Raw genomic sequence first — 22,845 nt, forward strand, 5'->3', positions numbered from 1 at the left:
TATATTTATTCATATATATTTATTTTCTGTCCTTCCCTTATTTAACCACTCGTTCCAAGAATTAAAAATAAACAAGAGATTTCATTTTTCCTCAGCAATTATAGCATAGTAATTTAAAGAATGTGCTGAATGCATGACATTTACTTCTCAGTTTTAAACCATGTAACACTATTATGACATGACTAAATTTAAATGCTGAATCAAGACTATTTCCTAAAGGCAGTCGTATTTAAAAATCTGAAAAAAATATAATTTGTAAAATGGAAAAAAATTATTTTTACCTCATAAGCTATATTTTCTCACTTTGATACTAATACTATTATAGTACAATCACCTCACTATAATTTTACAATTTTTTTTCTCAATAATCTCAAACCAACTTTGTGAATATACTATATAAATTATTCAATTATTAAATATGAGTTAGCACTCTGGTTAGAAGGATAGCTCAGTTTATCAATAAAGAAATTAAAACAACAAGCAATTTGTTCAGGAAGATAATCAATGAGATGAAACCAGAAACTCCATCTATCATTTCTTTCAAGGGAAATATAAAAGTACTTGGTGCATACTTTTCAAGAGCTACACATATATACACACACACACAAATTTTTTTTCAATTAACAAATGGGACACACACTTTCTGAAATCAACTGGCTTTCTCCCTAAGAGCACCTATTCAAATCTTTCATTTTGTCCATAACATTTTCACTACTCCTTGTCAAAATTCTTGAATAGGTGTTAACATGTGGCTCAAAGAATATTTTCTAATTTTCACACAACAAATAAGGTATCTTTTCGATGACAGCCTTATAATCCTAATTATTCCCTGCATATGTTGTCTCATGTCACAAAGTCTACCATCTATATTAAGAGTTCACAGCTATCATTCTAAAATCTTTCCATCCTTTCAACTAAAACACTGAACCATGTCTACTCAATTTCCTGTTTCTTTCACTTTAACCACCTGTCTTCAGTCAAAATCTTTTTTCCTTTTTCTACCTAACTTCATTTTCCTCCCAAGTCTCAGAACCTTAAAAGATATGAAATGTTATTCTCACATATTAATTCCTTCTCTATTTATACCACTATCTTTTTTCTAACTCCTTGTAACAAGTTTCTCAATCTTGTTCAAAAGAACTTTCATTGGTTTCAAAATAGCTTACACATATTATCAAAAATAACTCAACAAGCACTTTTTTGAGAAACCATGACATCCTAGTATAATGGTGGGACTATAGACACTCTATTGCCCTGTTAAGTTTACAGTTTGGTAAGCAAGAAAGGCACAGCAAATAATTGCAAAATAACACAGTACTCATTAAGACAGAAGTACACTCTGGGTGTTAAGAGAAGCACTCAGTTTAACATAGAAGCTAGACAAAATACTCTCAAGCCAGCAGTTCCTGAGCAATGGCTTAGAGCCCCAGAAGAAATCAGACTGGTGGTGAAGGCTAGGGGGGATTCCAGACAGAAGTAACAAGTGTAACGACAGGAGAAATTAAATAGCACTGTGTGGATGAGAACTTCCAAGCTATTTTCCATTATTACAGTGTAAAGTGAGAAGAGGAAAACAGTGGAAAATGAAGTTAGAGGTGTAGGTAGGGGCCAAGACACAGTTTGTCTTGAACTTGGATACAGCTATTGAGTCTGTCTTACACAAAGCTTCTGCCATCACCTATTATCTGTGTGAGACAGGAGTATCCCAGCTTTGGAGACACAAGACCATTTGTGGAACAAAAATACAAAGATTACCTTGAAATTCTGAGATTAAGATATTTTATCAACAACATTAAACAGCATTTAATGCCAATCAATAGCTATAAACATCTATATGAATGAAATCTTTCTGGCTGTTTCCTAACTTTAAGAACATTTACAAACAAAACCAAAAAATTCTCTTTGAGGACAAGCTAGTAACCACACTTTTCAAATCCAGAATGCACAGAAATACCTAGTTTATATAATGCAGTTACTACATCATAATGAGATAGAAACAAAGATTAAAAAAAAAACTCGGCTATATAAGCATAAATTATTCATATTATGAAGAAAAGTTAGAGTTCTGTGTAAAATTTTCTGTATGTTCGTATGTGTACACGCATTTTTATTTATTTTGTTCGGCTGTATAAACCTACTTCCAAGATCATTTTTGGAGAGGGGTTGGAGTTGAGGGAAAGAAAATTCTGTTAAACAGTAAATCATACCAGTAATTAAAAAAATACTTTATCTTCAAAAATAATACTAAGGTCTCTACCAACACTTAATATCTATAAAACAAATGACTGTGCCCTATTTAAAATTCTAGAAATTTTTAATAAGCAACACCTTTAGATGTTTCATATTTTAAAACAATACTATATGAAATGTTTTATGAAAGAATATTTAACTTAAATATAATCTTTTACTTCCAAACTGGAAAAAAATACAGCAGCTGATAAAAACATATGCATTTTTCAACAAGAAGAGCCAAAGCTAAAGTCATTTCTTTTTTCGTCTTTCACCTCTGCTTAAACAAAACACAGCCCCAAGGAAAAGTTTTCATTACATTCTAATTAATATATTAAGAAAGAGAAGTAAACTTACTTGTATCTGCTTGGCTGCCCACACTGATGTATCTATCATTGCCAGGAAGCGCTGTTTGGTAGTAAGTTGTTTCCTCCTGCTGAGGGGTCTTGGCATTCTTTGCAGTAAGGAAAGCCACTGCTAGCTCCAAGTTTCCATTACTATCCTTCAAATATCAAGAACAGAACATCAAATGTTTTGTAGTAAGTATACTCTTGCATATAATTTATGTAATTTTCTCCATAATAACGCTAATAGTAAAAATCATTTTCAGACTTAAAATTATACTATGTGATTCTTAATTTTACAATATAAATTCACTGTAAACACAGTATACTATATCAACAGTAATTCCTTTATTATTAATTAAAACTAATATAATGCAAAAGTTGATTCTATAAATAATTTGTTTTCCATTGCTTTTTTATATCTGCTTAGCAAAAGTCCAATCATAAACTTATATTTCGAAGCAAATGAACAAACTAAAAAATGTTTTCTGGAACTTGCTATCTAAAACAGTGAAAAACAAATATTTAAAAATAGTACTTCAGCAAACAAGAACAATAACAGATATTCTCTTTAATATTTACGCTGAATGCCTACTTAGAGGCAAACTAACAAGCAAATATCAGACTCATAAGTAGAAAACAGCATCAGTGGCCTGAAAGCTTGACAGAGAGACACAAAGAACTCCAGAATACTGTGGAGATGAAAATTCTACCCAAATTAAATACATAAACAATATTCTAAAAATTCAGAAGAAAAACAGATGCTAAAAACACTAAGAATTTTTGACAACAAAATCATGAGAGAAACTTGCCCAGTTATCTCTATATTCTCTCTATAGTTAACAATAAAAACAACACTAGCTCTATGACAGCTAACTGAAACCACATTATGAAATCCAGGTATTAATAATGAAGCTATCTTTGTATCAAAGGCCAGAACACATAATACTGTGGAAGCCTTCAGAAATTTAGTTTACAAAGTTTAACTGGAAGCCAGTGGAAGGTTTTGGACAGAAATGACATGGTATGACTTACATTTTAAAAGGATTACTGTGGGTATAGGTGGGGAACAGACTATAGGAGAGAATCGGCATAAGCAGAGCCCAATATTATTTGCTATCATATTAAATGTGGGGAGGGATAAAAAGAGAAAGACCAGGATGATTCCACAATTTGATGTCTGAGCAACTGGAACAACTCACCCCAACTCCAATTCTAACAGCCTTTGAGGAGAGAAAACAGCAGGAGCGCACCGTTAAATGGCAACCCACTCCAGTACTCTTGTCTGGAGAATCCATGGATGGAGGAACTTGGTGGGCTACAGTCCACAGGGTCGCAAAGAGTCGGACATGACTGAGCGACTTCACTTCACTTCACTTTATCTATCAAAACTGTTGTTAGACTCTTAAATGACTCATTCAAAATATGAGTTTAACATAGTCTATAGTTTGTAACAAATGAGACGTAAAACAATTTTAACAATGGCTACCATTTATTGAACACTGTCTAAGTGCCAGGAAATGTGCCAAATGCTTTCCATATACTCCCTCATATGATAATAATGATAAACTGAATGGAGCAGGGATCTATACAACTTGAAGGTCACCTACTTTGAACATACAAAGAGATTCTCAAAATAAAAGTGCTAAAATCAATCAATGACATTGTGGCTCCCAAAAGTAGACTCTGTGTCAGTATAATGCTGAGATAGTCAACTCATTATTAAACATTTTACAAATTTATACTGAGCAACAATTAAGATTTAAGACAATTTAAACAATTAAGACACTGTTTTCTCCCCTAGATACTGGTAACTGAAACAAGTTTAAAAAAAAAAAAAAAACCACCGTGGTCACATAACTTACCTAAAAGGAAATGTGGACACTACTTTAATTTTTTATGTTTATTTAATTAAACATATTCTACATGTTTCCTAAGTTTTAAAAAAAAAAATGTAAGTGAATTCCCCAAGTTTGCCCTGACAAGGTAATGGGTCTAATCCCAGACTCAGTGATACAGAATGGGAAAGGCCATTTCTGAAAACAGACATGGAATGATTGTCATATTTAGCAGAATAAAGAACGGACTGGCAATCATCTAAATGTCATAATCATAAAAATTGAGGTACGACATTTTTCCTTCCTTTCCAGCTAGTTAAGAGCGGCTTCATAAACCACGCTTTAAAATGCTCCTAACGGTACTGGTTGATCATTTTCCTGATGGAGGAAAAAGCTGAAGCAAAGCTTCCAGTAAAAGCAGAAAGTATGTGTGGTACTGGGAGCAGGCTGCTCGGTTTCTATTCCAAGCTCCTCCACATGTTAACTATGTGGTCTCCAGCAAGTCATTTTAACCTCTCTGTTTCCTTACCCTTTAAAAGGGAGATAAAAATAACACCTACTTCAAAGTTACTAGGAGGAGGAGTTTGCCACACAAGGTACTTAGAATAGCACCTAGTACTGTAAGTGCTTAATAAGTGCTAGTTATCACCACCTCAATGATGATGATTATGATTACAACCATGCAAAAGATAAATTATTTCTAGAAACAAATGAAGTACTTCTGGCTCCAAATCAAATATAATATAATTAATGTTGTCTTTCAGAGCAACATGCAAAGGGCTGAAGCTGTGTGTGTGCCTACAGTAGCACAACTGCTGTACTGTGATGTGAGCCTTTAGCAGTGATCTATAAATACACTTCAAGTGGAGTTCTAGTTCTTGAACATTTTTCCTTCATTCGCTCTCTTTCAATCTGCATATCTGCGTGATCTGACTCATCTGGGTGCCTCTGTGTGGCAATGAGTATATTTCACAAGATACAACAAAAATCATGCCCTTTTTCTGTGCATAATTGAAGTTTGATGTTGAATGATCATAAATGTTCAATTAACTGAAGGTTAGCTGGTTTATATTTCTCCTTCCTGGAACAGTAAATGGGAAGCTTCTGATACTGTATTAATTTTCTCCCAACTCCTCTTTCTCTTCTATGCCACTCTACCCCTCCAGCCCCAGCTAAACACTAAAATGTCTCTTGAGTAAAACTGGCCATTAGTACTTGGGAGTCACATCACTCCATTTTGCACAAAAACTGTTTTATGTAGAGGGAGGTCTTCTTTCACTCCAAGGCATCATGGAACATCAGGGTGCTGAAAGCTAATGTGCTCAAAATTGCAGTATGTTATGTTAATTCAGTTCAGTTGCTTAGTCATGCCTGACTCTATGCGACTCCATGGACTGCAGCACACCAGGCTCCCCTATCCATCACCAACTCCCGGAGCCTACTCAAACTCATGTCCATTGAGTCAATGATGCCATCCAACTACCTCACCCTCTGTTGTCCCCTTCTACTTCCGTCTTCATTCTTTCCCAGCATCAAGGTTTTTGCAAATGAGTCAGTTCTTTGCATCAGGTGCTCAAAGTATTGGAGTTTCAGCTTCAGCATCAGTCCTTCCAATGAATATTCAGGACTGATTTCTTTAGGATGGACTGGCTGGATCTCCTTGCAGTCCAAGAGATTCTCAAGAGTCTTCTCCAACACCACAGTTCAAAAGCATCAATTCTTCGGTGCTCAGCTTTCTTTATAGTCCAATGCTATGTTAAGTAAGGCCTTTAGTTTATAAAAGTTCTTCCCTGTATCTATGGTACTACCCATTGTATAACTAAAAAACTCAACTTTCCAATATGGTAGGCAGTGGAGATGAGGGTGTAACAGAAACTGTATCTTGTGAGACAGAGGCCATACCTTCAAGGCTTGCTGTAGAATCTGGGCATCATTAATCCCCGTTATTTCTCGTAGCTGATTCAGAAACGTCTGCTGGTGCTGGAAGAAGGGAAAAACCGAAAGCATTATACTCTGAAATCTGAAAATGTACAAAGACAAGAAAATAAATGACCTTTGAGGAAAAGAACAGAAAACACGGAATAGAGTAAAAAACAAAAAAATATAGAACTTGAGAAAGACTGAATAAATGTCATTATTTTAGGAAGAATGGTGCGTGAGTCCTTATTCCATTTTCATGTTTCTAAAAGCTGATTCCTCACTGTCTGATATATGCCGTCTAATAAGAGGAGTGATCTCTGTGACAGCTGAACCTAAGAAGAACTAAGGGAAACAGGTCTCCACTGGTGTACTTTAACTAGGGGATGAAACCCCAGAATGAAATTAAGGCAGCCCCATGAACCTCTCCCTGCCCCTAAAGTCAGCCAGCATCCAGGCATTTAGGATGTATGGAAAAAACATGCCTTTGGCAAGCAAGCAACAGGTGGATATATTACATTGGGGGATGACTAAACCACCACACCCTATTCAAGGGGGGAAAACAACACCTCATTCTCCAACCTGTCATAAAAGATCCAAAATAAAGTTGACTACTTGCCCCCATTTGCTTTGTGTATGTGTTAGTTGCTCAGTCATATCCAGCTCTTTGCGACCCCGTAGACTGTAGCCCACCAGGCTCCTCTGTCCATGGGATTCTCCAGGCAAGAATACTGTAGTGGGTTGCCATTCCCTTTTCCAGGGAAACTTCCCAACCCAGGTATCGAATCTGCATCTCCCAGATTTTTTTGCAGGCAGATTCTTTACTGTCTGAGTCACTTCGGCCCATTTGCTTTAGATGTGTTTACACTCTATTGATCTACCATACTTTACTAAAGAGAAAAACAGGTAGGATAGGATTCTACTACCAAAACCTTTCCCTAAACTTCCCTAATTAAGAATATGGTCCTCCCTCTATCTCTACATTTCTTAATACAAGTTCCCCAAAACTGAAGACAGAACCATGAAATACAGAAAGCTCAATGGGTGATATGACATGGAAAGCAAGTCCCCACTAGAATAAAAGGATCTGTAAAATCTTGTCTTCCCACTAAACATTCTAACATGACATTTATTAAATGTCACTCTATACTTCCTCCTCTAGCATCCAGTCCAAGTTCTACATAAGATACAGGGCAAAGGACAAAGAGTGTCTGCTAAATGATTCCATTCTTTAACAAGCCCCATGTGCCTCATTCACTGAGCAGAACAGTCATGCAATGTGGCCCTTCATGGTTGCAAAGAAGGTTGAGAAATGTATTTTTCAGTTAGGCAAAAAGTTCCACTTCAATCTGTTGCTAAGGAATAGAAAAGAACGAAGAATGTACACTGAACAGCCACTGGCAGTATCTGCTATGACATCAACAAATTTTAATTTCCATAAAATCTTACTAAAAGCAGAAGTAACTGAGACTAAAAATAAAATACATAATAAGGTATATGAACAAAGGTCATATAAACAAAATAGTTAAATAAAAGAACTGACCTGCTGAATTTAGAGTGCTGAAATATGAGAAAAGTAAAATTCTCTTTAGACATGTCAACTTTTCTACTTTTATTTAAAAATTATTAGTAGCAAGCAATGGAACCACAACTAACTCCCACAATACCCAACATTACAAATTAAAGATGTATACAAATTATACAGAAATTCTCTTTATCTAATTCAACATTTTATTTTAGTGAACATAAAATACTTGAAAGATTTTACAAGCTTATTTGTAACCACCCACACCAGCACTCCAAACCCTATCCTTTACACAGAATACAATTTTCCTCAACTGCAAATTATTCAATTGTGTATCAGGGAAAGATTTCTGAATACCCCAAATAAATTAATCACTTGTAAAAATGATGCTGGCTATTATTTATAATGCAATTAGAATAGAAACAATGCAAATATCCTTCCACTAACGAAAAGTTCTGTGTTGTAATGTGCAAGACAATGTCCTGATAAATTTACCAATGAAGAAGATTCCCAGGCCCCACACCCAGAGACTGTGATTCCAGAAGCATCTGGATCTGCTAAGGGATCTTCATTTTTAGTAAGCATCTCAAATGAGTTTGATACAGATGAGCCTAGAAGCACGGTTTAATTTAAACAAACAACTGTGTATTTTTAAACAGCAAATACATAATTTATATAGAAGTTAATCTTTACAAATCATATTAAGCCAAGCTTAAATCATATTAAGCTAAGATTACAAAAACAGTGTGTGTGTCTATGTTAACGAATACAAGGTAAGATGTAAAAAGAATGTAAAACCCAGAAAAGCTTACAAAGCCTGCATTAGACTCCCAATTCTTCCCCCATCTCTGTATCCACAAACACTTTGCCACTTCTTACTTCCTCCCACTAGTTGTTGCTGTTCAGTGGCTAAGTCATGTCCATCTCTTTATGACCCCATGGACTGCAGCACGCCAGGCTCCTCTGTCCTCCACTATCTTCTGGAGTTTGCTGAAATTCATGTCCATTGAGTTGGTAATGATACCTAACCATCTCATCCTCTGCCACTCCCTTCTCCTTCTGCTTTCAATCTTTCCCAGCATCAGGGTCTTTTCCAATGAGTTAGCTGTTTGTATCAGATGGCCAAAACACTGAAGCTTCAGAAACGTATTTCCTTGCCGCACTGATGGTGGGCTCGGCCACGAGACAAGCTTTCATCAGCGGCACATTCGCAGACATGAAATCTGCTTGCACGGCTGGGCCTGTCCTCTTGAACGCGTGCACTTCATTAAGAACACCGGGGTAGCCCACTTGTCCCCAGGAGAATGAGCCACATGAGAAGAGCCACCCCACCAACCGGTCTGAACAAGGTAATACTTGGGATGTCACTGACTGTTGGTGTGGTCTGTTACAGTGATAGGTGACTGAAAGTAAGTACAATAAGAATACTCATATAAGAGTATTTTATAGAGAAAAGCAAAATCTAAAATGTTATCATTTGGTGCACTTTGTCCATTTCTCACAATAATGTCAGCTAACTATCCTAACAAAATTATTCAGCTGCATGATGTCTAGCATGGTTCTTGATCTCATGAATTTTGACCGCAAGTGAAACAATGAAAAGGATTAGGGTGGGAAAGAAGGATGAGCGGAAAAAAGAAAAGGTAAATGAATTTTCTTAACTAAGTAAGAAATGGGAACAAGATCATTAGAGGTAAGCAATGAGAAAATTCTAAGTTTATGGAAGAGAAACCACCTCATCTATCAAGTTTCCCTATTTGTTATTGGCATCTTCCAGCTGTGCTTTTTTCTATCTTTGAAAATTTGCACCTTCATTTCCTACAATCTTATGATTTTTGCTGCTATTATTTCTGTTGTGATTAAGAACCTGGTCTCATTTCAAAGTCTGCATCTTCTTATTTACCAAACTTCTGGTCCTTGAAACACCCTGATCCTTAACCAAAAATGCCCTGCCATGTGGTTCTCTCTTCTTTGACTAATGACTTTGGATCCAAAGTGGACCTAACAGACTATCATCTCCAGAATTCCTTTTCTGAGCTGAGGTCTTCTTTGTATAAATTTCTTATCTACTACAGTATAATTGCACTCATCCCACACACTAGTAAAGTAATTCTCCACGCCAGGCTTCAGCAATACATGAACCGTGAACTTCCAGATGTTCAAGCTGATTTTAGAAAAGGCAGAGGAACCAGAGATCAAATTGCCAACATCCGCTGGATCATCGAAAAAGCAAGAGAGTTCCAGAAAAACATCTATTTCTGCTCTACTGACTATGACAAAGCCTTTGACTGTGTGGATTACAATAAACTGTGGAAAATTCTGAAAGAGATGGGAATACCAGACCACCTGACCTGCCTCTTGAGAAACCTGTACGCAGGTCAGGAAGCAACAGTTAGAACTGGACATGGACCAACAGACTAGTTCCAAATCGGAAAAGGAGTACATCAAGGCTGTATATTGTCACCCTGCTTATTTAACTTACATGCAGAGTACATCATGAGAAATGCTGGGCTGGATGAAGCACAAGCTGGAACCAAGACTGCCGGGAGAAATATCAATAACCTCAGATATGCAGATGACACCATACTTACCACAGAAAGCAAAGAAGAACTAAAGAGCCTCTTTATGAAAGTGAAAGAGAAGAGTGAAAAAGTTGGCTTAAAGCTCAACATTCGGAAAACTAAGATCATGGCATCTGGCCCCATCACTTCAAGGCAAATAGATGAGGAAACAGTGGCTGACCTTATTTTTTTGGGCTCCAAAATCACTGCAGATGGTGATTGCACAGCCATGAACTTAAAAGACACTTGCTCCTTGGAAGGAAAGTTATGACCAACCTAGACAGCATATTAAAAAGCAGAGACATTACTTTGTCAACAAAGGTCCATCTAGTCAAGCCTATGGTTTTTCCAGTGGTCTTGTATGGATGTGAGAGTTGGACTATAAAGAAAGCTGAGCACAGAAGAATTGATGCTTTTGAACTGTGGTGTTGGAGAAGACTCTTGAGAGTCCCTTGGACTGCAAGGAGATCCAACCAGTCCATCCTAAAAGAAATCAGTCCTGGGTGTTCGTTGGAAGGACTGATGTTGAGGTTGAAACTCCAATACTTTGGCCACTTGATGTGAAGAGCTGACTCATCTGAAAAGACCCTGATGTTGGGAAAGATTGAGGGCAGGAGGAGAAGGGGACAACAGAGGATGAGACGGTTAGATGGCATCACCGACTCAATGGACACGAGTTTAGGCAAACTCCAGGAGTTGGTGGTGGACAGGGAGGCCTGGCGTGCTGCGGTTCGAGGGGTCGCAAAGAGTCAGGAGGAGGGTGTAACCTCCTGAATCTGCTAAATCTGAAGGGCAAGACACAATGTTCAAAGAGATTAGACGGTTTGCAAACACCACAAAAATCAGTAAGTGAACAAGCCAAGACCATACAGGCCTTCAGGTTTCTTCCTTGATGTTATTTTCACTAAGGGACGACATCCTTAAGTACCTGTTACGTGTAAAATCCAGTACTGTGCACTTCAAGGAGAAGGCATCAGTAACTTCAATATAAAGTATGGATCAGAGTGTTTCACAGAGTTCTTTCCTTCCCCTGTTGATCCTATATAATACTGGGTCTGTTTTAAATCCATTTATGTTAAGACTACAGCATATTTAACATTGGTGTAACTTCTTGAAAATGCAAAAAAGGATCACTGACTTAAGGCAAAAAAAATACAGACATTTATTATGCTCTTGCTGCATGCCAGACTGTTTTAAGTGCTTCTAGTATGTAATCTCAAATAATATATGTGCACATGCACACATGACAAATCCTCTAGAAAATCACTCTCATCTTATAATGAATAACATATTTAAGAGACTAACAAGAACAAACGCAGAAATGATTGTCTACTTTTTCAAATTCCATAGTCCATGTGTCTCCCACATTTTCTCCATGGTATCTGATTCTGGAGATTAAAAATGCAGCAAAAAGTAAATACTCAGCCCCAAAATCCTTTACTATGTTGACATAAAACACTTTGATAGTGGTGCAAGAAAACTGGAGCACTGATGACCACAGGCAGGAAAGCTTTCTGTGTTAAGAGGTGAGTGACTCATAAGTCAGTCTTTGGTTCCTTTGACTGAATTTCTAAATATAAATAAAACAGTTTAGTGCAAAAGGAAGAAGAGAAAGGTTTCCATCTTCAGGGGGAAAAATGGTAACTCTCTTAAGAACCTCTAAAAAAAAACTTTAAACATTTCTAAGAAAAAAAAAAAAAAAACAATTTGATAAAAATTACAAAGCATTCATCAACTTCAGAATCACATGACTTAAATTTCAGAATTAGCATTGCTAGGCACCAAATGGTAAACATTTTAAAGTTCACTGACAGATAATTTCAAGTACATAATATATCTTTCATGTAGCTCATTGTAAGACCCAAACCTGCCTCTAACCAGATATATAAGGGAAAAAAAAATCTTCATTTCATAAGTCTTGTATTTTATTTTTATCTGTAATTTCAAGGGGAACAACATGACAACCTTTCATTTCTCTTCATATATAATATTCTACGACCTCTCTGAGGAACTTACCTACAGTATGATGCTTCTTACAGCTTAAAGGACCCTTTACATGCCCCAGCTATTTCTAGCTTGACCTTACACTGGTTTCCCCTCTTGCGCTTCCTCTTCCAGTCAGGGTCTACACAATACTATTCTGCTTCCTAATTGAAAGGTCTGAGGATATTCAGTTGCTTTCCGTTAAGGTCAGAGGTTTCTCTGACACTGACCACAGACTGTAGTAATACACAATGGTTAATCATCAGACTCTACATGGAAGAGAACACAGGGCATCTATTTCCCTCGTCACTGTGTTCCTGGGAACTAAGTAGTACGGTGTGAGGCATGTGGTAGAAACACAACAAGTATGGACCAAATAAATGAAAACCAGTCTGCAGAGGTGAACCGGAGTAAGCCTCACAGGGCTTGAACTCGTCCACAGCAAAGAAGCACAAACTAATAAGTGGAGAAGGGAACAGAAGCACGCATAAATCACACCCAGATGCTCAGCAAACTTTCTACACTCTGCTACCTTGCACCAAGAAGTCCACAGAAGGCTCTATTGCCTAGTTCTGGTGATGTCCATCCTGCCTGAAGGGAAGTGTACAGGACAGTACTGCTGAAATTTCCAAATTCAAATAATCTACATATTAATCTAAAAAATAGTTGTGATATCTTTATTTTCTACTACCATAGAATTAAGGTTCATCTTAATCTTTTTGGGTTAACAAAACTTCAGTATTAAAAGAATCACATACTTTTATGGATGTATAAATCTAAAAGTATGCTTTTTGTATTCTTCACTATTTACATTTAGCCTTAGAAATGCCAGAAATTCTGAATTTAAAGTCTTTTCCCACGTTTTTATAGAATCCAGATCTACAATCTTAAGCATTATGTAATCTTAAAAAAAAAAAAAAAAAAGAATAAGGTGAAGAAATGAAATACTTTGCTCATCCTCAATAAATGTTTCCATCGTTCCTCCCTTCAGAGTTCACACCCCTACTGCAGCCCTTTAACCAGCCTAACATCTGCATGATGTCCATGCCCTGAAGAGAATCCTCCATCCTTATTAACTGGCAGACAGAAGATATGCAACAGAATTAGAAGCTAAACAGTTTTTCCCAAATATACTGTTTTGTGTGTGAGTGCTTAGTCACTAAGTCATGTCCAACTCTCCGTGACCCCACATACTGTAGCCCACCAGGTTCCTCTGTCCATGGGATTCTCCAGGTGAGAATACTGAAGTGGATAGTCATTTCCTACTCCAGGGGATCTTCCTGACCCAGAGTGATAGCTAAGTTCACACAGAGTTAAATACATTTCTAGGCCAAACAATAATCTAATACCATGAAACATAGTTTCTATGGGAACATGCATTTAGAGTTACAAAAACCCAACTTGCAAAATCTTTTAGAACAGTGTGTTTTTAACTTAGAATGCCTATATTCTGGAAAATGTGGGTAAACAAACCCACATTTCATGAATCAAATTGTATCTGTGAACTGCGATCTCTAGTTTAAATCAAGTGTATCTTTAACTTGTTTTTGATGCTAATGATTTGACTGATTCCTAATATATCTCTCCCTTGTCCAATTAAATCTTTGTGCATCTCTTGGTTTCTGTACTTAAAAATCTTTTTATTAATTTTCAGTCCAAAAATAAAATCCCTTATACTAATATAGCAAATTATCATGCTCTAAGTAGAAGTTTCAAACTAGAATACCACATAACTCCTAGCAGCTCTATGTGTCACAAACAATTCCTTAAAACAAATACAGTATTTGGTCATCCTAATTACAAATATAGTACATCCTATTGACTGAACTTCCCTGGTAGCTCAGATGGTAAAGAATCTGCCTGCAATGCAGGAGATGAGGGTTTGATCCCTGGGTCAGGAAGATCCCCTGGAGAAGGGAATGGCAACCCATTCCAGTATTCTTGACTGGAGAATCCCATGGACAGACCATGGGGTTGCAAAGAGTAGGACACGAATGAGCCATTAACACTTTCACTATTGACTATTAGAAACTGCATTATTCTAGATATACGGCTAGGTTTAATAAAGCATGTGCTCTATACCACTTTCTTTCCCGGACCAATAAAAGAGTCATTTACATAAGCGTCCAGGCTCCAGCACCTCAGCACACATGTCCTCAATCCACCAGGCTTCAATCATAGCTTCTTCAATAAGAAGTGAATCTCAGTCTCGGGGCTCGGTGAGACCACTCCCAAACGTACTTCTTCCTCTATTCTTTAGAGTTCTTTAAATGATAACTCAAATGATAACACTTTATCATTTGTTACTAGTCAATACTGCTTTGTATTAAACTTTCCCCGTTCATATTACTGTGTAGTTTCTATGTCCTAACTGGACTCTTACTCATACAATCAACTTCCTTAAAAGCATTTTTGGTATTCTCATAATATATTAATGATACAATTCTGTATTTTTAAGAGAGAAGTCTCAAAAACAATCAGGAAGAGGGAAATTAACCATATATGGCTAGTTTTTTCTTAGAACCACCACTTATTGAGCACTTACTAGAAATGTAGAAGGCACTAGAGACTTCATTATGTAGGCATGATGCATTAAATCATTGGCTACTGGTGGCTGGACTCAATCTCTAGTCCCTCTTTCCTCCTTGGACAGGGGAGTGGGCTCTAATCATAGTGGTTTTTCTGAGGCACAGCCCCCATCCTGAAGCAATCTAGTCCCCCCAGGAGTTATCTCATTAGCATACAAAAGACAGCAAATTTCTGTGGCAAAAACCAAGGAAAAGACTAAATATTTATTTAATCTTTCACTGTTTCGTTTAGATTTAAAAAAAAAAAAAAAAGCCTAAAAATATACAACAGACATTGCATTTAACTTATTCACAAAACAGAAGCAGACTCACAGACTTAAAGAATTGAATCCTAGGTTGCCAGGGGATAAGGATGAGAGGAAGGAGCAGCCAGAGAGCATTACACCACAGCCAGCCTGCTACCTGTAGGTACACCAAGGCACCAAATTGTTTTGTTTGTTCTGCTCATGGACTTCTCTTTGCTTCAAATGATATCATCCATCTCCCTATACATCTTCAACATCACCTTCTCTGTGAGGTCTTTCCTGTTCTTAGATCCTCTCCTTGGGCCTGTATATATCTTGTACATACTTCACTTAAAGAAAGAAGTAAAAGCATCAGTCGCTCAGTCATGTCTGACTCTTCAGGATCCCATGGACTGCAGCCCAACGGGCTTCTTTGTCCTTGGAATTCTCCAGGCAAGAAAACTGGATTGAGAGGCCATTCCCTTCTCCAGAGAATATTCTCAACCCAGGGACTGAACTCAGGACTCCTGCACGGCAGTAAGACTCTTACTGCCTGAGCCACAAGCGAAGCTCCATATGCGTCACTTACCTTCTAACATAATGTATGCATGTCTGGCTCCCACCACCACCAAACTGTAAGCCATTTTACAGTGCATTATTTATACCTATCTGCTTAAAACAAAGAATAAATGAATGGACAGACGTGATCATAAGAGATAGCTGGATATCTAAGCAGAAAAGTAAAAAGGCAATTGAAACCTTGAAATAAGAGTTTATGTGAGGGTGAAAAATTTAAATCATTTTGAAAATACAAATTTGGTAGTAATCAACATATACAAATGACAAATTACATAAACACTCAAAGCTTGCAAAGTAGAAGGCAGAAAACCAAAGACTAAACCTTGAAAACTCCTACAATTAAGTAAACACAGTCTATGGTATTAGCAACCAAACTTTACTATGTTGTATAGCCCAAATGTAAATACTTTAAATATATGTACTGAAAATACACAGCAAAAGCTGACAAGCTTACAAAAACCTTGCCCATACCTAGGCCTACTTGCTAATGTCTTCTTACCCATCAATTCTCAACTTCCCTGTGTTTGTAGTACGTGTTTAAATACTAAGCATTTTTGGCAGCACACTCAAAAAGATCTGAAACCTTCACCACAACAAAATTCAACAACTCTTAAGGGAGATGGCAATAATTAGAATGCAATAATTCCTCCAGTATAACAATACTGTCCCATGGTGTCTGCAAAAGCAGTAATCACACTGTTCAATAGTATCCCACCCTCCTGGAATGTGAAATCAAGTGGGCCTTAGAAAGCGTCACTATGAACAAAGCTAGTGGAGGTGATGGAATTCCAGTTAAGCTATTTCAAATCCTGAAAGATGACGCTGTGAAAGTGCTGCACTCAATATGCCAGCAAATTTGGAAAACTCAGCAGTGGCCACAGGACTGGAAAAGGTCAGTTTTCATTCCAATCCCAAAGAAAGGAAATGCCGAAGAATGTCAAACTACTGCACAATTGCACTCAGCTCACATGCTAGTAAAGTAATGCTCAAAATTCTCCAAGCCAGGCTTCAGCAATCGTAAACTGTGAACTTCCAGATGTTCAAGCTGGTTTTAGAAAAGGCAGAGGAACCAGAGATCAAATTGCCAACATCTGCTGGATCATCGAAAAAGCAAGAGAGTTCCAGAAAAACATCTATTTCTGCTTTATCGACTATGCCAAAGCCTTTGACTATGTGGATCACAATAAATTGTGGAAAATTCTGAAAGAGATGAGAATACCAGACCATCTGACCTGCTCTTGAGAAACCTATATGCAGGTCAGGAAGCAACAGTTAGAACTGGACATGGAAATATGTCCATGCCAGGACATGCCGGGAGATGCAGGTCAGGAAGCAACAGTTAGAACTGGACATGGAAATATGTCCATGCCGGGACATGCTGGGAGATGCAGGTCAGGAAGCAACAGTTAGAACTGGACATGAAAATATGTCCATGCCGGGAGAAATATCAATAACATCAGATACGCAGATGACACCATCCTTATGGCAGTAAGCGATGAAGAACAAAAGAGCCTCTTGATGAAAGGGAAAGAGGAGAGTGAAAAAGTTGGCTTAAAGCTCAACATTCAGAAAACTAAGATCACAGCATCCGGTCCCATCACTTCATGGCAAATAGATAGGGAAACATTGGAAACAGTGGCTGACTTTATCTTTGGGGGCTCCAAAATCACTGCAGGTGGTGACTGCAGTCATGAAATTAAAAGACACTTGCTCCTTGGAAGAAAAGTTATGACCAACCTAGACAGCATATTAAAAAGCAGAGACATTACTTTGTCAACAAAGGTCCACCTAGTCAAAGCTATAGTTTTTCCAGTAGTCGTGTATGGATATGAGGGTTAGACTATAAAGAAAGCTGAGCACTGGATTTGATGCTTTTGAACTGTGGTGTTGGAGAAGACTCCTAAGAATCCCTTGGACTGCAAGGCGATCCAACCAGTCTATCCTAAAGAAATCAGTCCTGAATATTCATTGGAAGAACTGATGCTGAAGCTGAAACTCCCAATATTTTGGCCACCTGATGGGAACAACTGATTCATTTGCAAAGACCCTGATACTAGTTAAGATTGAAGGCGGGAGGAAAAGGGGAAAACAGAGGATGAGATGGTTGGATGGCATCACTGACTTAATGGACATGAGTTTGAATAAACTCCGGGAGTTGGTGATGGACAGGGAGGCCTGGCGTGCTGCAGCAGTCCATGGAGTCGCAAAGAGTTGGGCACAGCTGAGTGACTGAACTGAACTGAATTACATATGAGATTAAATCAAAATGGACTCCTATTCATGGAAGAACAACATAAAGGGAGCAAGAAAAATGCTGAAAATGGAAAAAGAATCTGCAAAATATGTAAATTGAGGGAAAAAGTAGTATCTAAACTATAAAGAATTCCTTCAAATCAAAAAGGAAGAAATAAAACAACTCCCTCTCCCACCACCCAAACAACCAGAAACAAATGTGAATTCCACAGGAAAAAAAACAATGGTTCATAAACATATAAAAAGATAACCAATTAACCTATCAACACTAGAATGGTTAATGGTTCATAACTATAAATGTACCACCAAATATGCTCATATGCTGCCTTCTCTACCCCACTGCAGCCTAATACACTCAGATGCACTGGTGCCCTCCCTGTGAAGCCACTAGCAGGAATGGAAATAATCAGTTGTATTAGTTCTGCAGTTTTATTACCAACTTGAAATCCCAGCCCAATAGGGAAGAAGTCTGGAATTCAGTTCTTAGAATCTGTATGGAGCAATGAGAACAGAGTTCATAACCCCAGGAGGCCTGCGCAGAAAGCTCCTTCTTCCCTCCCAAACTGGTCATTTTAGACCTGAGGCAGTGGACTGAGGCCAATTTCTTTTCAACGCTCTTCCTTGGCCCTGTCTTGACCCAAAGCCTTTCTTTAAAGCCTTCCGGGAAGACTTCAGGGGTCCTCTTTCTGAAGTGCCAAGACCAGCTCAGAGGCCTCCATGGAGGATACAAAAAGACACATACCCTAGCCCAAGCTTGTTTCTGTAGCTCCATCTCAAAGAAAGGTGACATTTGATTCTGCATGCGCTCTGGTTCAAATGATGATGCATAAACTTGTGTATGTGCAAGTGTATGGTTGGTTCTCACATTAGTACAAGCACAGCATCAGATCCTGGCCACTAATGGTCCTTCATTCCTGGTCCCTCTCTCCGTACTCCTCTCCCACATCCTTCCTCTCTACCTAGGATCTAGCTCTCAGCTCCACAGTCAATCCTGCCTTCAAAGCTAGTGCCACTCAGCCCAAAAAACCCACTTCCAAGCTGGACAACACCAACAAAAACCCAATAAATAAGAAGTTTCTAGTTCAAGACAAGCTACTCTTCTGTCTTGTTCCCACATGGACCAAAAACCATAAGAAACGTCTTTCTCTGCTTAATTGTTTACCTGTCAACAGTTCATCCCACCCCATCACTGGTACCCCAAATTCTCTCCAAACTTCCAAGCCAACTACAATGTGAAAGTATTTCTGTACCCTATGGAACAAAATAGACAGCATATTATTATTTTGTGTGCAATTAATTAATAAAGAGATTAATTTGGTGTTAGTTTGAGGCATGAAGAAGAAAAGGCTTTTCATTCTTTAGCAGGGAGCCTTTTTATGAGGCATTACTAGAAAAAATATAAAGTGAAGGAAAAATTGTGCAACTTCACTTTGCTTTATAAGCATACAGTAGTAAAGTCAAGTCACTCAGTTGTGTCCGACTCTTTGTAACCCCAAGGACTGTAGCTTACCAGGCTTCTCCCATGGGATTTTCCAGGCAAGAGTACCAGAGTGGGTTGCCATTTCCTTCTCCAGAGGATCTTCCCCACCCAGGGATCAAACCCAGGTCTCCCGCATTGTAGGCAGACATTTTACCATCTGAGTCACCAGGCCCCTAAATGTTTTTACCTCTGGGGACATCTTTAACTTTTTTGCCATATTCAGACTTCGAAAAATAAGTAGCTTTTGTTATTGCTGATCCTGTGAGAATGTAAACCTGAATAATATATGAGAAATACTTAAAAATCATCCAAAAAATAGCCAATAAGCACATAAAAAGGTGTTCAAAACCACAACTGGGAAATATATACTGACACCACAATGAAGTACCACTACTTACTAAAATTGCTAACATATAAAAGTTGATAACACTGTTACAAAGATATAGACAACTGAAACTCTCATACATTCCTGATGGGAAGGTACAATCACTCTGAATAACCATGTAGCAATACCTTACAACAGTTATGTATATGCCCAAGAAAGTACCATTCTTCCCTGGTGGCCAATGCAGGGGACTTGGGTTTGATCCCTGGTTTGGAAAGAGTTCACATGCCGCAGAGCAACTAAGCCTGTGCACCACAACTACTGAGCCGTCGTGCCGCAAGCACTGAATCCTATATGCCTAGAAGCCCGTGCTCCACAACCAAGAGGAGCCCCAACTTACAGCCACAGCTAGAGGAAGCTCAAGAACAGCAACAAAGACCCTGCGCAACCAAAAAGAAACAAAACTTTAATCTAAAAAAAGAAGTAGTAGTATATCAGGTACCAAAGTAAGAACTGTCCTTTTAAAATTAGCAATAAAATAGAAACATCCACCATCATCACTTCTAAACATTTATCAGACGTCTTACTTAATACAAGAAAAAATGAATTATGAGCATAAAAATCGTAAATAAAAATACAACTGTCATGATTTATTTACATGATCTTTATATAAAAAAAATCCAAAAGCATCTCTGAAAAAAAATCAGAAAAAGTTTTAGCCAAGTGGCTAGATATGAAATCAATCTATGAAAGTCAGTTGCATTCATACACACCAGTAACAAATAACAAACATTTTAAAGCACATTATAATATTGTTACTGGAAAGTATCAACTATATAGGGCAAATAATGTACATGAATTCTATTGCAGAAATCATAAACCAAGTAAAAAATATTAAAGATTTAAGGTGGCTTAGTGGTAAAGAATCCACCTGCAATGCAGGTGACGCAAGTTTAACCCCTGGATCAGGAAGATCCCCTGGAGAAGTAAATAGCAACCCATTCCAGTACTCTCGCCCGGGGAAATCTCATGGACAAAGGAGCCTGGCGGGTTACAGCCCATGGGGTCGAAAAAGAGTTGGACATGACTTGGCAACTAAACAACAAAAATATTAAAGTAGAGCTTAAAAAAAAAAAAAAGTACGTCCTGTTCATGGATAGAAAGACTCAACATCATAAAAGATGTTAATAGTTCCAAATTGGTCTGCAGAGTCAATAAAATTGCTTAAAAAAAAGAAAACAACAACAAACTCAAACAGGGTTTTTCAGAGAACTTGGTAAAATTATTCTAAACTTTCTAAGGAAGATAAAGGACCAAAGCACATTGAAAGAAGAAGAGCAAACTTATTTTTTCAGTACAGAGATTATTATGAAGTCTTAACAATGAAGACAGGATGGTATTCACAAAATGAACCATGGAACAAAACAGCAAAGGGGGAAAATAAAAAAGCATTTTCCACAAAACTTTTACATATGACAAAGATGGTATGTCAGTTCAGTGGGCGAGAGCATTAACTTTTCAATAAGGTAAGATTAACAACAAAAAAATCATACACAGAATGAAAATTAAATTGGATCCCTAACACATCAGGCACAAAAATTAAGTGCAGATAGTATAAGGTCCAGATATTGTAAACACAACTTTTAAAACTCTTATTATCATACACCTAAATTTCATTTATATAGCAAGGTAAAAAAAGTTTCCAAAGTTAAAACAACTAAAATTTAAAAATATGTGCCTTTGGAATCAGAGAGGCAATAAAAAGGAAATCAAAGAGGGAAGGAACACAGGATTCAAGCTGATTACAATCTCAAATGAAAATAGAGGGATGGGGTGAGGGGACTATATGGATAGATATAGGTTACTTTCAAAGTTCTCACTTTTGCTTTAAACAGTGGGTTCAATGTGTGCTTCTCATCAAAGATTAATACGCTATTTCATAAGTAAATGAAAACATGGGCGCTGATAGCTGATCATGATCCAACGTTTATGATTAATTCCATGATGTGTACTTCAGAATCAACTAGAATATAATTAAAACAAACCTGACAAAAAGTATCTGACCACTTATGAAGGAAGCAAATACAGAACTGGCATACAAAAATAATAATTTTAGACAGAGCAAGAAGTTTTCTAGCACATAGAGCAAAGGAATAGAAAAAAATATAAAATGAAATCTGAAGCAAGATAGAGAGATGAATGGTATCTAATATTCAAATAATGTAGTTTCAGAGCAGGAAGAAAAATGGAATAGAGTAACAGTAGTAACTTTTAAATATATATCTTTTTCCTGAGAAGAACACTATAGTTTTCAGATCAAAAATTTTTGTCAGGATGGTTAAAAATACACACACACACAAATTTCTGAATTCTAAAACCAAAGAGGAAATCTTATAATCTCTTATATAGAGAGTCCTACAAGACTAAGAACACACACACAGAAAGTTAAATTATCTACCAAAAAAAAGTCAAACAGCATTAAACTACACAGAAAAGCATAGCTAAAATTAAACATCTAAATACATATATTAAAAAAATTTACTAGCTACTAATATGTAACACAATTGAGTAAAATAACATTTTTGACGTAGAGTACATTGTAAAAATTTTAAAAATCATTTAAAATTACCATTCCATGTTATTCCAATAAACTCAAGAAAGATGTAAGAAAAAATATGCTAAGCAGTCTTATTGAGAGCACAGGGAAGGAGAGAAAACTATTAATTACACAAAAACATGTTAAATATATTTGTTTGAAATTTAAAGAGAAGAAAAAGCTCTTTAAATAAATGAAAATCAGATGGCAATAAAAAAGATTAGACATGTTATCACTATATATATGATGAAATCTTACTAAACGACCAGCAAAATCACAAATTTACATTAGATCCATTAGAAATACAAAGATAATTTGATGAAATTACATTAAAAGTAGAGACATCAATCTTGCTCAGAAGATATAAAGATAAAACCATGAAATTCAAATCACACTCTAAGTG

The 22,845-nt window shown here is 37.1% G+C and overlaps 1 protein-coding gene across 4 annotated transcripts in view; it reads right to left on the reverse strand.

Annotated features, from left to right (window-relative positions):
* Positions 1-22,845, reverse strand: part of USP25 (ubiquitin specific peptidase 25) — a 155,533-nt gene that overhangs the window by 126,592 nt on the left and 6,096 nt on the right. For all 4 annotated transcript variants that reach the window (XM_061134150.1, XM_061134151.1, XM_061134153.1 and 1 more), the window contains exons 2-3: positions 6,314-6,391; positions 2,587-2,731 (exon numbers count right to left, since the gene is read on the reverse strand). In XM_061134150.1, coding sequence (XP_060990133.1) covers positions 2,587-2,731; positions 6,314-6,391 — 223 coding nt within the window. The remainder of the gene's footprint in view (positions 1-2,586; positions 2,732-6,313; positions 6,392-22,845) is intronic.

Source organism: Dama dama, chromosome 31 (assembly GCF_033118175.1).
Source record: "Dama dama isolate Ldn47 chromosome 31, ASM3311817v1, whole genome shotgun sequence".
In the NCBI taxonomy this organism is placed as follows: Eukaryota; Metazoa; Chordata; class Mammalia; order Artiodactyla; family Cervidae; genus Dama; species Dama dama.